Here is a 15,929-nt window from a genome sequence, read left to right on the forward strand (position 1 = left end):
GGTTATGCATTGGCCTTCTCAGCAGTCCCGCTATGGTTCTAACCCACAGTGTGGGGCTTAGGTGGTTTTTAGGGTTTTCGAAATCTTTTTTTCTCTTGTAGACATTTTGCTAACTGATCTTAGTGAGAATTTTCAGAATACATTTTAAAAAATGGCCATTGTCTTGTTTGGTGATTATCTGCAAGAGGTTTGGAAATAGGGTATAAGCTAATTGCCTTAGCTTACAGAAATTTGACCAGGAAGTTTGGAAAATTAGGGACTAGGGCCATCACCGCTTTTCTCTCATGTAGCCCGGAAACTGGTGGACCAGCTTGAGTTCTCCAATTTCTTACCATTCCCACATATGGGAAATGAAATAATAGCGTCAGTTTCCTAAATTTCAGTGTCATAAGTAACTTCAGATATTAAAATACATGGGAAAAAAAAAATAAGCCAGACCAGCTGGCAGGCACTGAGTTGATTCCTACTCATGACGACCCCATGTTGTTGTCAGAGTAGAAATGCAACATAGGGTTTTCAATGGCTGAATTTTTGTACGTAGTTTGCCAGGCCTTTCTTCTGAGGTACCTTCTTGGTGGACTTGAACAGCCAACCTTTTGGTTACTAGCTGAATGTGTTAACTGCTCAGAGACTCCTAAGGTACATGGCGGACCTTTTAAATAAAGAAGAAAATTTAGCTGCTTTTATATTTTTTGGAAATAAATTGTGTGCGTGTGAACACACACAAGCCACCTCTTCAACCTGAGGAAGTCCAGGTTTCCGCCAAACTAACACCTCGCCATTATCTCTTAGAGCCCAGGGAAGATTAAGAATATTCTAGATGTGCCTATGCTAAAGTGTCTTTTCCTTAATTATAACATGGAGAATAACAGGAGGGAAGGCAGTATGAATTGACACAATCAGTGCCAGAAATTAGGAGGCAAAAATATATTGGAACATTATTTTGTAAACCTTAAAATTAATGCTCTGTGTTGCTGGAATATGGCCTTTTTTCCCTTCTAAAGAGTTTCAGAGCCAATTGAATCTATAAATAGTACACAGCCCGGTTGTCTGTGGTAGATTGAGTAGAGCAGACTCCCCTGTCCTTAAGTGAAGGGGAAGTTGCTTTACATTTTTAGTAACTGAATTGTTGGCCAGCATAAAGGTAAGGGTCATGTGAACAACTTATTTATAACTTCCTCTAAAGGTATGTGTGTGCCTCAAGCAGAGAGACTGGGGTGCTTGAAATGTAAAAGTGCAGTAGAATCATTTTCCATCCACAGCCTTCCTAGCTGGTTGTTGCAATAAAGGGTGTGTTTGCATCCCTGGGGCTTGAAAGAGGGATGACAATATATTAGCTCATTAGTCGTCTTCTTCAGTGAAATAGATGGGTCAGAGGCCAGTAAGTCTGAATCTTTGGTTTTATGTTAGTGTAGAATGTTAATCTTTTAACTCCTGAGGGTGTTCAGGACATAAAATTTCAGCTTGGTTTAACCTGTTGGGTGTGGTCCTCGTATCTATTCTACTCAGGTAGTCTGATCACAATTAACAAGTTTTTGTCAAAATACTTCTTTTTCATAGATTTTCATAGATTCAGTTCAACTAGAAGTAGTCTTAAAAAAAAAAAAGAGGCTCAAGACTGAATTCAGTGGGAGAAGGGAAGAAGAGTAAAACATTTTCATGGCATCCTAAAAAGATCATATTAAAACCTTTTGGTAGATGCCAGAAAATGGAACTCATGGTTGGTTACATATGATTAACGTCATTGGTCATATCAAGAGTTAAATTCCTCACAGCCAGGTTGAACTCTTAAGGGTGACCTTTTTATCAATATGTAAGTAAAACACATTTTTAACTCTCCTTTGTTACTCATTGTCTATTTTCAGAGACTAATTTTATTACTATTATGTCGACCATTTGAAGCCGCTACATGTATGGCTAAAAAAAGTAAACTTTGGCTTTTGTGCCAATATTGTGGTTCTGTTTAGTATTCGAGCAAGTTGTAATCAGTGGAAAATGGCCCATTAACTACATTGGAGGCCTCATAGCAGCACTAATTTCAAATCGTGCTGGGTTTACAATTTACATATTAAGAAATGTTCACTTGATTTCGTTCAGGGACAAAGCTGACATCCTATACAAGCATTACTCCAAACAATCCTATTTATTGGTCCAATTATTTCAATTGAAAGATGCTGGTTTACTGCCTCTTCGTATATGTGAACAATTCTCAGTGAAACTGTTAGAGATCAGTTTGAATGTAGTGGCAGAGTAACCTCACAGGGTTTGGATTCACTTTTAATTTTAAGTCCCAGGATTAAGGATCATTTGTAGGATAATGTAACTGTGTGGGCAAATATAGCTTCTCTAATGCCCTTTTGATAGTTGGGGGAAAGAGTGCTTTTATGCCAAGTGATCACTTAGGAATTGCATGACCGCCTTTTGGCACTATGAAATTCCATTCACATTTCCTCCCTTCTCCCACACCCTTAAAAGATAGGGCAGCATGCAGTATTTTGCTTCATTTTCATTTTTTTTTTTTTTTTTTGAGATGTGGTCGAAGGTAGTTCTTTAGGATAGATGCCAAGATAACTAGTTAATATTGTTTTTAAAATCAGGCTCTTAATTAAAAATGCTTACATTTGTGCAAGAAAACTACATGTTAAAATGAATTTGGAAAGATTAGATTGGAATTGCCTCAAATTTAATTAAGCCACACTGCATGGACGTGCTGGGAATATCAATACAATCACTGTAAATTTTGTACAAACTGATTTGTTGCATTATCTTGCTCATCTAACATACGGTACTTTTTGTGTCCATATTGCAGACGGCAACTCCAAACTAACATGGCAGTCAGACTGTGTGATGTGGCTTCTCTGCTTAGAAGTGGTTCGTGGGCAGCAGAGCCTTGGACTGGGGTCTGTGGGATTTTTCTTAAATTCTGTAGGCTACTTTTTAGCATGTTGGCAGGAGTGCTGAGGCCATACCAAACACTTGAACCTTTCATTTGGCATACGAGTTATTCTCACATTTAACCTATTGTGGTATGGCTATCATTAGGACTTAAAGCACATTGCAATTTTAACTCTAGAGGTATGACGTAGCATCAGAACCATGTTCTTGTATGAACCTTCTTCTAATCTAAATTAGGATTTAGTGCAGACTCAAAGAAAAGAGTGACAAGCTTTTTTTTTTTTAAAACAAAAAAGTTTTGGTATGGTCTGAATACTAAGTTACCGTAATTCTCTTTACATTCTGTTTACTATGTATTTTTTTGGTTACTAAATTTTGAAGTTACTTACAACTTCCTGATGCTCCAAAAAAAAAAAAAAATTTTTTTGTGTGTGTCGAAATTGTAAATCTGGCTGACAATTATTTGCCCAGTAACTGTTGAAAGAGTTCGCATTCTGTGAACAGTTGTGTTGAGCCTATCAATGGAATATGCATTATTTGTAAAATATAGCACGTTAGTATCATTTTATTCTGAGCAGATGGTCCTGTAGCTGAGAGATGCTATCATTTTCAGCTCACACAGCCTACTGCAGCTGTTCACTTGAATGTTGGCTTAGGAGCTCATTCTTGCCACCTGAACATGGAAATAAATGTGCAATTAAGTGAGGAGTGTTTGTTGTCTTTGCTAAATCCTGCTAATTTCAGTCAATGAACACTTTGTCTTTCAAATGCCATCCCAATGAGCTTTAGTCTGAATCTCCCATTTCGGGTTCATGGTTTCTCCACCTAGCCTAACTTTTGAATATCGATTTGTTTAAATTGGCCTTGGCCACTCTCTTCTTGTAGCTCATTGTTTTCCTAACCGTGGGGCAAAGGTTGACCCTGCGAGAATTTTGCTGTGGAGAGAGTGATCCACAAGTAATATTCTACAAACTGGAGCAGTTATGTTTTATTAGGAAATCTGACACCTCCAGTCTCAGTTTCAAGATGGTTATTTGTAATAAAACCCGTATTTTTAATTCTTTCAGTGCCCCTTTTTGGTGCAGATTTCCAAAGATCTTTTTATTTACTTGTCTGCCCCCTAAATACTCCCTGTGGGAGATGTAGGTTGCAGAAATACCTGTTTCTTTGAAAAGGAAATAAAGTCATAGAGGGGTTACAAATTGTTCCTGTTTCATAGGCATGTTCAGGATTTTGTCGCCTGTTTTTTTTTTTTTTTTTTAAATCATGGTAGTACTGATTCTTGCCCAGTCTGACCAGTCTCAATTTATCTACCACTGTCTCTTTTATAAACATCTCTTGGCAGTGGGGATTTCTTCCTCTATGCTATCCACTAATGTGCCTTTTTATTTTCCTAAGACAGGATGCTTTTAAAAAAAAAAAATGTTTTTTCTCTTTCCTTGTAACCCTCTTTCCCTCTACTTTGTTCTTTTCCTTTGTCTCAGATTCCTTACCTTTTATATGTTAACATTTCCCTAAAACTAGCGTCCCATTAATTCAAAGCTGTCAATTTCCAGAAGTAGTTCTTTGTGAAGATGAGAGAGATACTGGATGAAATACGAAGGACAGTTCTTTCAGTGACTCTTTGATTTTTGGAGTCCCTCAAAATCTTGACAGTCCAAAGTAGATAGCTACTGGAAGATGCTTTTGGAAAGTTTGGGGCTGTGGTTTGTGACTCTTCTACTCAGAGTATAGGTTTGTTTTTTAGGAAACTAGATCTAGAATTGTTTAATAAGTGATTTTTAGAGTAGCCTGAACAGTTCGAGGGCTTTTTCCCCAACTGTGCTAATTATCTGGTATTTGGAGTTTTGTAGATACCTTATTGCTTGCAGTGTCAACAGGCTTACATGCTCAGATGAAAACTCCTTGGGCTCTGGTCTGATTTCAGAAGTTGATACACTTACTTACACTGTTGATTTGGTGGACTGGATAGGCTTTTCTTTTTTTAAATCAGAGTCAGGACAAAATAGCATGCTGAATCGTTTGGGGATTTTATTTTGATGCTATAGACCAGTTGCCACTGACCAAGTAAAAGAGAGTTGTTGGTGATTTTTAGCTGCCAAGGTTGACAAGAAAGGCTTATTAGATTCTGTGAAGTGGACCAAGCATTCATAGCTTCATTCCCAAGATATCCTACAAATCCTTTTCGTTCCCTAACATATAACATCTGATATTTTTCTTATTTCTTACCAATGGTAGAGGTATCAGAGACTGTCAATCAAAAAACATTTTCAATATGTAACCAAAACAGTACATGTTGACAATTTATATTTTTTAAAGTACACTTGGTTCTTGATTTTAAGTTTATGGATGTCTGTCAATTAGAGGAAATTGAATCTTGAGCTAACTGCAAATCTCTTCAAAGTTATGTAGATCTTTTCTTTTTTTGGTTTTGGTAGCATGTTAAACACTTTTATTTTCTAGTATTTTAGAAAATACTGAATTTTAGTCAGGGCTCAGTTCTGTGCCCTTTGGCATACTAAATTTCCTCAAGTCAGTGAACACTGCAGGTGAGTAAGGGTCTGTGAATAGATTCCGAATGTGGTTATAGAGAATGTTTAAGATTTAAGTTGCGCATGTATGGAACCTGTATGTGAAAGTGTGATTGTAATCTAAAATTGGATAGCTAATATGAAGTATAACAGTTAGCATAGGTGTTGTACTTTTTGTAGTAATTTCAGCAGAACGACCTGTGTTTAGTGACAAGTATTTAAATTCTTAGATAGAATCTCTAATAGGTTGTGAAATATGAATTCTGACATTTCTTATTTTCTCGTTTTTAGCAGGTAATTGCTGCCATGGAAACACAACTGTCTAATGGGCCAACTTGCAATAACACAGCCAATGGTCCAACCACCATAAACAACAACTGCTCATCACCTGTTGACTCTGGGAACACAGAGGACAGCAAGACCAACTTAATAGTCAACTACCTTCCTCAGAACATGACACAGGAGGAACTAAAGAGTCTTTTTGGAAGCATTGGTGAGATAGAGTCCTGTAAGCTTGTAAGAGACAAAATTACAGGTATGTAGTGTTGTATAGATTACTTGCATTTAAAGGATTATGTTTCAGAGTGAGAAAATGATGTTTACTGTTATAAGTCATTCAGTGCTGCAATTTTACACAGCTAGATTTTCTCTCTTACTGACTACATCAGTAGTATGAAACTAAGTTTTAAGACAGATTTGTTTTCCTTTTAAAGCATTAAATATTTGGGGGCGGTGTGTATTATAGGAAGGAGCCGTGATGCCGCAGTGGTTAAGCGCTTGGCTGCTAACCAGAAGGTCAGCAGTTCAAACCCACCAGCCACTTAGCAGAAGAAAGATGTGGCAGTCTTCTTCCATAAAGATTTACAGCCTTGGGAGTCCTATGGGGCAGTTCTACTCTGTTCTATAGGGTCACTGTGAGTCGGAATTGACTCCATGGCAATATATATATATATATATATTTCTTTTGGTATAATAACTGGGCCTTCAGATACTCTGGACTGGACAACAAAAGCTTTGAAAAATGTTTTAAAAGGGTTTGTGTGTACGTCAGGAAATGTCATGTTAATCTTTATTTTTCAATTCACTGATATAACATTTCAGTAATGAGATAATAAGGAAAAGAATTATATTTGGGAGAGGAAAAAATATTTTAAATTGTCCTTTCCCTTAAGTTCGTATGTTCTTTTGCTTATACTATGTATACAAAGTAAATGGTAATATTCACATTGTCAGTGTATAAGCATTTACACTGATATAATTTGAGTGTGTGAGATCTTATGTCCTGTTCCTTATTATGGAAAAGAAAAAGTATATGAATGTCCCCTCTTACAAAGATTAGGACAAAAAGATTGGTAATTTGGGTTTAATGATGGTACATTTTGAATATTACCAGTTGCCATTGAGTTGACTGACTGATGGTGACCCCATGTTTGTCAGAGTAGCAATGTGCCGCATAGGGTTTTCAATGGCTGATCTTTGGCAGCAGATCTCAAGGCCTTTCTTCAGAAGCCCCTCTGAGTGGACTGAAACCTCCAACCTTTTGGTTAGCAACTGAGCATGTTAACTGTTTGCAATACCCAGGGACTGCTTTTGAATATTAGCTAGTTAAAAATCTACTTAGTATTTTGTAAGATTTGACTATAATTTGTAGAATAAGGCAAAATATAACTAAGGAATACTTTCTTGGGATAGAAGAGTTAAAGTTTCCTGCAGGGGTTGTTTTCAAACATGGAAAACGTGTGCAGTATAAACAGTCCGCTTAGCTTTTCCATGATTTTGACAAGTTTGAGTGATGGTATATATCACATTACTTTGGTTGTTGTTTAGCTTATAATCAAAAACATAAAACTAAATTTTTGAAATGTGTAAAGGATACCTAAAGGCAGGGTGGAGCCCTGGTGGCGAAGTGGTTAAGTGCTTGGCTGCTAACGAAAAGGTCAGCAGTTCAAATCCAACAGGCACTTCTTGGAACCTCTATGGGGCAGTTCTGCTCTATCCTGTAGGGTCGCTAGGAGTTGGCATCCACTTGACAGCAACAGGTTTTTGTTTTTTTTTTAAAGGCGCTATGGAGAGTGGCACCAGGAATCTCGACTCTTATCTAGTCTTGTGACCTTGGCCAGGTCAACTCTTGGTCTCAGGTTTCCATTGGTAAAATCAGATAGAGGTCAGGGGAAGTGGTCACGCTGAGTGATTTCTGAGGTCAATTTTAACTTCTTCTGTGATGGTCCCTATATCCTTTAGCGTTTCTGTTATCATCACAGCAGGCTCTTCTTTCCCAGCTAGCACCTGGGGTTGGACTCAATACTATATCAGGACTCACAGTCCTGTAGCCTAAGGATTATTGAGAGAACTTATTTATTGAAATCACGCACACACACACGCTAAGTAAAAACTAATGGTCATCAATCCGTACCGAATAAAAATATTTCAACTAATTATGTTGCATCGATATTCTCCAAGATATCAGGGAGGCTCATCTTTGCTTTTATTCTTGAACATTCATAATCAAATGGGTGAGAGTTTTCAATTTTTTCTCCAAAATGAGTGTGAGCAGCATATGTGAAATTTGTAAAGAAACAGTTTGTGAAAAGGAAGAGAGTAACAGAATTTCTCTTATGTCTGTCCTGATACTGTTAGCTTTTTAAGCAAAACAACATCCTTTATATGCTGATTTTGCAACCTTATTGACATAAACGACTGTATCCTAAATGGTATGAAAGATATGACACAAGTGATGTGATTTCTAGTCTTGATTGCTTAGTAGTTATCCCTAACATTATAAAAGGAAGATCTGGAACAGGGCATAAGAGTTGTGTTTTTATTATGCTGGGAGTTGATGAAAATATTAAATCATCCTTTCATTAGGAGGTTTCAATAGGAAACATCTCACAGATTTTTAACTTGCATCTTTGGTCAGTCTTTGAATTATCTTATTCTTTTCTAAGCCTCTTACATGAGCTGTTAAATATGACAAAATTGGGTAAGTTTGAGTTCTACATCTTCACACCTTTTGCCAGAGGGCTTTGATGTGGTGAACAAAGGTAATAGAAGCATAGCCCGTGGGTAATCTGAAATACACAGTCAAATATTGAAAAACTGTTAATGTAGGAAAATAACTATTGTTAATATTGGAAAACCTCACCTCACTCCATTGACTGTTCAGTTTGAGGGAGGTTTCCACCATGATAAAATTTCCGTTTAAAACCTCTGATAAATAAATGGGTTGCCCAAAAGATTCCACAGTGGGCAACCTTGAGTGTCAAAGTTGTTTTCTCAGTAACACAAATAGTTCAACCATGTATATGAGACTGAATGGGCACACCAGCCCAAAAGCAAAGATAAGAAGGCAGGAAGGGACAGAAAAACTGGACAAATGGAAATGAGGAACCTGAGGTCGAGAAGGGGGGAGCATTGACACATTGCGAGGTTGGCAGCCAGTGTCACAAAACAGTGTGTATTAATTGTTTAATGAGAAAGTAATTTGCTTTGTAAACTTTCACCTAAAGCACAATTAAAAAAAAAAAGTTTTCTAACCTTTGTTCCATGAGATATTGTCCTAAGAATGCCTTAAAATAAGTGTTTCAGTGACAGATAAGGTTGAGAAATGTTACACTCCATAGTTGCCCACTTAAGATCCATACTGCAGATGGAAGAGCATATTAAACACTATGAAAACTCTACAATAAAGAAATCTGTTTTAGTGATCAGAGAACCTGTTTGGGGATATGTTGCAGACACTAGATTGTCTTTGAACCTGTTGCCTTAAAAGCTTTTTAAGTCATTTGTTAACAGTTATCAGACAAATTAATCTGCAATTCTTCCCTAACCTGTTTACACCAATAAAATACGAGCACGCTTCATAAAGCAAACATACGTGATTATGAAGTATTTAAAAGCTGAGGAGGCAAATCTGAACACAAAGCGCCTCTACTTCTAGTGACCCTTTTTGATTTGACCTACTGACATCTTAGTACAGGTTAAAATGACTTTCAGAAGTGTCTGACTCATTTAGCCTCAAGCATAAATTACCCGGGATTTTCTTTTACTGATTTTCTTAGTAAATATTTGTATTGAATAAAATAGCCTAGTAAATGGTAGATACCTAAAACTGGGTTCTGAAAGGTTGTTGTTGTTAGCTGCTGTTGACTCGGCCCCCAAGTCGTGGTGACCCCACGGCCCCCAAGTCATGGTGACCCCATGCACAACAGAATGGAACGGTGCCCGGTCCTGTGCCATTGAATGGTAGCACTCTGCAAAGTGGTCATGACTTCCTAAGAAGCTACTATTAACATATCTTTAGAAAGGTTCTGAAAGAATTTGTGCAGATTTGGACCCTGCCACGTGGTATTTAGCGTCAGCCATCTTGTGTAGTTTCTCTGTATACATTTTAGGGGACAGGTCACAGATTCCTTGGTCCTTCTCTAATCATCCACCTTATCTTAGCTCTTGAGGAGCCAGTGGGCCAGCTCTTTGTATTCTAATTTTGTGGGAGCCGAATGTGAGCATTAATTGGGTCATGAGAAAACTCTAGTGTCGCTCTTTGGGAAGCTTTGAAATCTCTCCTTTTCACTTTAATATTTCATTAATTAAATAATGCTAAATTAGGAACTTATATTTAAGATACAAAAATACCTGGTTAGGAAAGTGTATGCCTCTCCCCTAAGTCCTATAAGAGAGGATGTAATTTTTAGATTGTGTTGTTGTTAGCAAGTACATGCCACTGTTTTGATAGATGAGAATTAAGAAATGTCTTCAGTAACAAATACAATACTTTTCTTTCTAGTCTAAATTCTATTTGCTGTCTTGTTTGTCATGCCCTCCCTTTGGACTTGTGCCCAGCTTTATGCCTCATCCTGTTCCCTATCTGTAGGCATTCGTCTTGAGAAGCTGCTGCTGCTTGTACAGCTGAGCTGACATCGGTCTATCCCTTTGAGTTCTTAAATGTACTTCAGAGTCCTTGACACCTGCTGATGCTGCATTCTAGAGGAGTGAAATGGATTTCATGATGCAAGGGATGAATAGTAGTGTATTAGAGCCAGAAAAGCCCTAGAGATGACCTTAGCCACTCCCTCGCTACACAGGTGACGAGAGGCTGAGGTTCGTGACATGACTAGTCTGAGGCCACAAAGTTAAGCCACAGTAAAAACAGTAGGGTGGGAATAAGAATTCTGCCTGTCTGCTTCTTTCCTGGAATGTTTGCTCCTTGCCTCTTGTTGGAGGTGAGACTTCACTCTTTAAAAATTAAGAACGGGATCAACTGATGGATTTGTAGCTGAAGATTTAACTTTTACAGTGTCACAGAGTAAAAGACCTTTTGTTTACACAGATATGTTTCCATGAGTGTGTCTTCTTCTGAAGGGGATTGGAAGATTTTTGAGAGTCAGGGACTGAGGGATACACAGAATGAACAAGAATACCTTTCTAGAAACTTTATTAATCTGTGGTTCTCAATTTGGATCTTCCAGCTCAGTGGTTCCCATATCTGGCTGCACATCTTCACCTGAGGGAGTTTTAAAAAATGCAGGTTCTGAGGCTTGGGGAATCTGTTGTCAAAGTGCTTCCCAGGGGATTTTGATGCCCCAGCAGGTTTGGGAATCTCTGAGGGCCTTCGAAGTATGGTCAGTAGAGTACTTGCATTGGAATCACTTGGGATGATTGCCAAAAACACAGGTTCCTGGGCTCTGGGGTTCTTTGCGAGTAAGCTCCAGGGATGTTCCACTTTGGGGTTGCCCATGTCTTTTCCTGATTTTGCAGAGAGATGGAAATGGGGATTTCCAGGTTTACTTCAGTTCAGTGGCTGGTGGGGTCGGGGAATGTTGTTATAACTGTAATGCTTAATCCTGCTGTGGCAAATGAAGGTGCTCCGCTTCCCTCCCCAGCATTGATGAGTTAATTCATGGGGTGCAGGGCTAGAGATGTCAAATTTAAGTCTCCAAACTGTGTCCAAAGTCTCTGGATGGTGCACACAGTGAACATGCTCAGCTGCTAACTGAAAGGGTAGAGGTTCCAGCCCATTTAGAGACGACTCGGAAGAAAAGTCTGGCGATCTACTTCCGAAAAATCAGCCATGGAAAATCTTGTGCAGCACAGCTCTACTGACACACGTGAAGTTGCCATGAGTGGAGTAGACTCGGCAACTGGTTAGACTCTGTCTTACTGAAGGCCCAGCGTTCCCTAAAAGCTGTGTGTGTAATTGGTTTTCAGAAATCCAGAATAGCTTATTTTGTCATTGTTATTTTTACTTTCTTCCAAAGAAGGGCTAGGGGATTACGGTTCGTTGAAGACCTCAGGAAATGACCATTGTCCATCCTGTCTTGGTGTGAGGCTCCGCTCTTAACTTTGTGAATTGTTTGAGGTAGATCCTGTGTTGACTCCGTCAGCTCCCAACTGAAAGCATTCAAACAGAAGGGAGAAGCAAAAACCCAAACAAATGAGTACTAATTCCAGGAGGCCCAAGGAGAAATTTGGAAGATCTGAAAAGCCAATGCCTTAGGTGGTAATATAGGCCTCCTTTTATCCTTGGGGCAAGTGTGGTGTGAGGGTTCTGAGGTTTAATTAATGTCTGGTATTTCCTGAGAACTCTAAAGCTAGTTTTGATCCTGGTTTATTCTATCAGAATAACATAGCTTTTAAATTTTATTTTAATGGATTAGGATTCCCTCCCCCGCCCCCCGTTTTTCATTTTTTAAATATTTTTTAGAACAGTTTTAGGTTTACAGAGAATTGTGCAGATAGTATAGAGAGTCCCCACAGATCCCCCCACCCTTTTTAAAAAAATACAGTCTTACTCATTTCCTTGGGATTGAAATAGATAAGTGGTATTTTATTAGCTCAATGTATACTTTCAAATTTAATAGCATTTATGTACTGTGATGAAGTCAGTCAATCACAGTGACCATGAGACTGTTTTGATGAATGTTAATTTGAGAGTGTGGTTATGTTGTCAGTTACAATCTTAGGTTAGCCTGTTAGGTTGTACATAGTATTCAGAGATTAAGAGCTCTGATTCTTGCAGACAAGTAGTTGAAAATAACAGGACCCTGTGTGCGCACGCGTGCATGGGGAGTGGCAGCTTAATAAACGTCACACTGTTCAGTCTTTGGGTGCTATTTAATTAGATGGCAGGAAAAGGCTGTGTGTGTTCCCAGGTCGGCACAAAACAAGGTAACTTGGATTCTCAGAGTAAATGTTTTGATGGTGCCTGGAGTGTTAACCACGGAATACAATGCATTCTGAATATGGCTATTTTAGATTTTAGTGGCTGAATTTGTATAGAATGAAATAGAACAGAGTAAAACTGCCCTTGTAGAGTTTCCAAGGAGCACCTGGAGGATTCAAATTGCCAGCCTTTTAGTTAGCAGCCGTAGCACTTAATCGCAATGCCACCAGGGTTTCCATTTTTTTCCAAAGATTACAGGTGATCATTCATTTTTAAAATTTGATGTGCGTAACTGTAGAAGCTTTTTATAAAGTTTTGGGGAAAGACTATAGTATTCATTCTTTTAGTTCCATGTTTTTACTTGAACCTTGAACTTGAGTAGTAGTACAGGACGATTTTCACACTGTCAGTGTTGGATTAGTTTAGGAGAAAGACATCAGGGTGCTGAAATTTTACATTTCTAAAATTTAAGAGTTCAAATACAATTCTTTACCATAAGGTCAGTTAACTTTTAGTTAGCAAACTTAAACAGAGAAGTTTCTTCCTGGAATATCCTGTGATTTTCCAGCAGCTTTGTTAGAATATATACTGAGGAAATGAGATTGAACCTATTGGGTACATGAGATTTAGGGGTTTTGATTCTGTACCTTTTTGGCCCTCGTTATGAAACTTAGGGAAATCCTGGTGGTACAGTGGTTAAGTGCTCTGGCTGCTAACCAAAGGTTCGGCAGTTCGAATCCACCAGATGTTCCTTGGAAACTCTTTGAGGTAGTTCTATTCTGTCCTGTAGGGCCGCTATGAGTCGAATTGACTCAACAGCACTGGGTTTGGTTTGGTTTGGTATGGGACTTTATGGATTTAGCTGTATTTCTCTTTGCCGGTAGACCAGGAACATAATCTTTAGTCTAGGGCTTTTAACTTTATTCCTTTGTTAGTTTGATAGAAATGTTTCAGGAAAGTTCTAACGTAGTTAAATCCATAAAAAAAAAAAAAATACAATTTGAATTCTCCTATAGGGATCCATCCCCCCGCCCCCCGATAATTTATCTTGCTATTCCAGACCTCTTGGCATACTTATACTGTTTTTTCCAGTCATTGTTTACTTTTGAATCAGGAGAGGGGTAGTAGAGAAACCATTCTTAGTTCGTTATTCAGTGGCTGTCATAGTAGCAGTAGAAAAATGTAGATGACAAAAAAGATGGTGAGCTAAATGGTGAGAAGACAAAGAACAATTAAACTCTGATAGAAGACTTTTTGGCTTTCTCCTTTTATAATCTGTAGAATGTTAAAATCCTATTTCTCCGCAGGTATGAAATGGATTTATTTTCCCTTTCACCATTTCCCGATGCAGCGCAAAATCAACCTGTTTTTCTTTTGATGGTTTTTATTCTATTTCAGATATCATAGCACCTTAGCACAAACCTTTTTTTTTTTTTTTTAAAGGCATTCTGTCTAAATCCTAAAAAGAGCAAAGCATTTTTTTTTTTAATTTATTTTGCAACTGTTGGGCTGTTTCCTTTTAAATATTTCTTGAACCGAGTAGTTGATTGTTGAAGCTGTGCTGCAGAATTCACCAGCTTCTCTCGAGCTTGTTCTAAGCTAATTGACTTTCAGTGGAGTGCGCTTCTGCTACTGAATTTTGAGAGCTGGGGAAACCCTCAGAGCTTGCTTTTCCAACTCGAAAGGTCAGCTTTAACAAATATTTTCTGGCATTTTACCTGTGAATGTCATTTGATTTGTTAGGACTCTGCAGTGGCTTCATTAGCATGTTTTACTTCTTAATGTATTTGCTTTCTCTTTAAAGTTTCAGAGTGTCAATATTTTGATGCCATGGGATGTCCCTTATTGGTGGTGGAATCCATAATCAAATACTTTTTGAGGGGCTTTAAGCCATACATCAGCGTTGGCAGCTCTCCTGAGTACTGTGAAGAAACAGACCCTCAGACTCCTGTTGCAACTGTCTTTGGTTGATCTAACTACCCAGTAACTGCTATGTCCTTGTATCATCTTAGGCTAATCAAGAGTTGATCACTCTCGTTCTTACACTTTGGATATTTTTCTGAATTAAGAAGGGAGAGTCTCACTCAATACTTTATTCCACCTTCAATAAAAAACGCAGGATGGCTGCATTTAAGCTGTGCTTTCTGAGAGTTCCTTTGCATCTTTCCATGTGAGGTGGACTTGAATGCAGTGGTAATATGATTTAGCAAACCACTGATGTACACTAGGGTTGTAAGCTTCTGATCAAGTTCTTGGGCTTAACATGGAAACACAATGCCAGCTACCTTTTGTTCCCCTGCCAGGGAGGTGGCCTAATGAGCGCACTAGCTTAAGACGAACCTGTTGGGCTTGGGTTCAAATCCCAGCCTAGCTATTTAACTCGCCTTGTGGCCTTACCTATTTGACTCTGAACTTCCATTTCCTCCATAAAGTGCCCAGCACACAGGCTACTCTCTCTGTTCTTTCTCCTTCTCACCAGTTAACATCTATTTGGTTGTTTGGCATATGCAGACAGTATTTTCCTGAGGTAAACCATTTTTTGGGAAACATCTGCAAATAGATCTGTTGTCCTAGAATTATTATGGTTTCTCATGATGTGGACAGAGTGCAAGGCTAATTTTCTGTCCTTTGCTTTCTAGGTGATTGGACCAACATAATTGGTTTTCTAGAGATGGGACAAAATGGGAATAGGAAGTACAAGGCAGGACTGGAGAGCACAGAAAGATGATTAATGACACTGCACCAGCTTCTGTGAACTAGAGCACTGGAGTGTGGAGTTATTGCTCCATGTGGTATTGCGTGAATGCTATTCAGAATAAATTAGCTTGACTTATGCTATGAAGGTACTCTCAGCTGAGCTTCTCCTATGGACTATTTGGCCCGGAAGGGTCACCAAGTTGTTAAATTGAGCCATGAGGTATTGGTTAGGTAAAAACTAACTGTGGCTAGTTTTCACTTTTATTGACATCTACTTCCTTAAAATTTATCCCTTGAATATAAATTGTGAGTGCTGTTACTAAATATTCCGGTTTCATCAAATAAGATTTTCAAGTAGGAAAGTACAGAAATCTGTTTAGTGTTAGCAGATCAGGGAACTTAGGGAAAATACTGCTATCCCTTTGTTATCTTTTCTGTTGAAATATTCATTGAAAGCATTGCTTCATTCAGTCACCACAGACTTTACAGATTGCAGCTTGTGTAAGGGAGGTGGTGGTGGGAGGGGGCAGTTTCCATGAGGGGCTGGTTAACTTACCAGATGCAATTTTAACATCTTGTTTTCCTTTTTTGTTAAATCCGTATGCATATTGTGAATTAGAGTTTATTTTTAGCTCTTAATGAGTTCT

General features: G+C 38.4%; 1 protein-coding gene across 1 annotated transcript in view; it reads left to right on the forward strand.

Annotated features, from left to right (window-relative positions):
• The first annotated feature begins 2,828 nt into the window (after nt 1-2,828).
• The window catches only part of ELAVL2 (ELAV like RNA binding protein 2), a 106,040-nt gene continuing 92,939 nt past the window's right edge, over nt 2,829-15,929 (forward strand). The window contains exons 1-2 of the mRNA XM_064290423.1: nt 2,829-2,900; nt 5,718-5,961. Of these exons, the coding sequence (XP_064146493.1) occupies nt 2,829-2,900; nt 5,718-5,961 (316 nt within the window). The remainder of the gene's footprint in view (nt 2,901-5,717; nt 5,962-15,929) is intronic.

The sequence above is a fragment of the Loxodonta africana genome, chromosome 9 (genome assembly GCF_030014295.1).
Source record: "Loxodonta africana isolate mLoxAfr1 chromosome 9, mLoxAfr1.hap2, whole genome shotgun sequence".
Classification (NCBI taxonomy): Eukaryota; Metazoa; Chordata; class Mammalia; order Proboscidea; family Elephantidae; genus Loxodonta; species Loxodonta africana.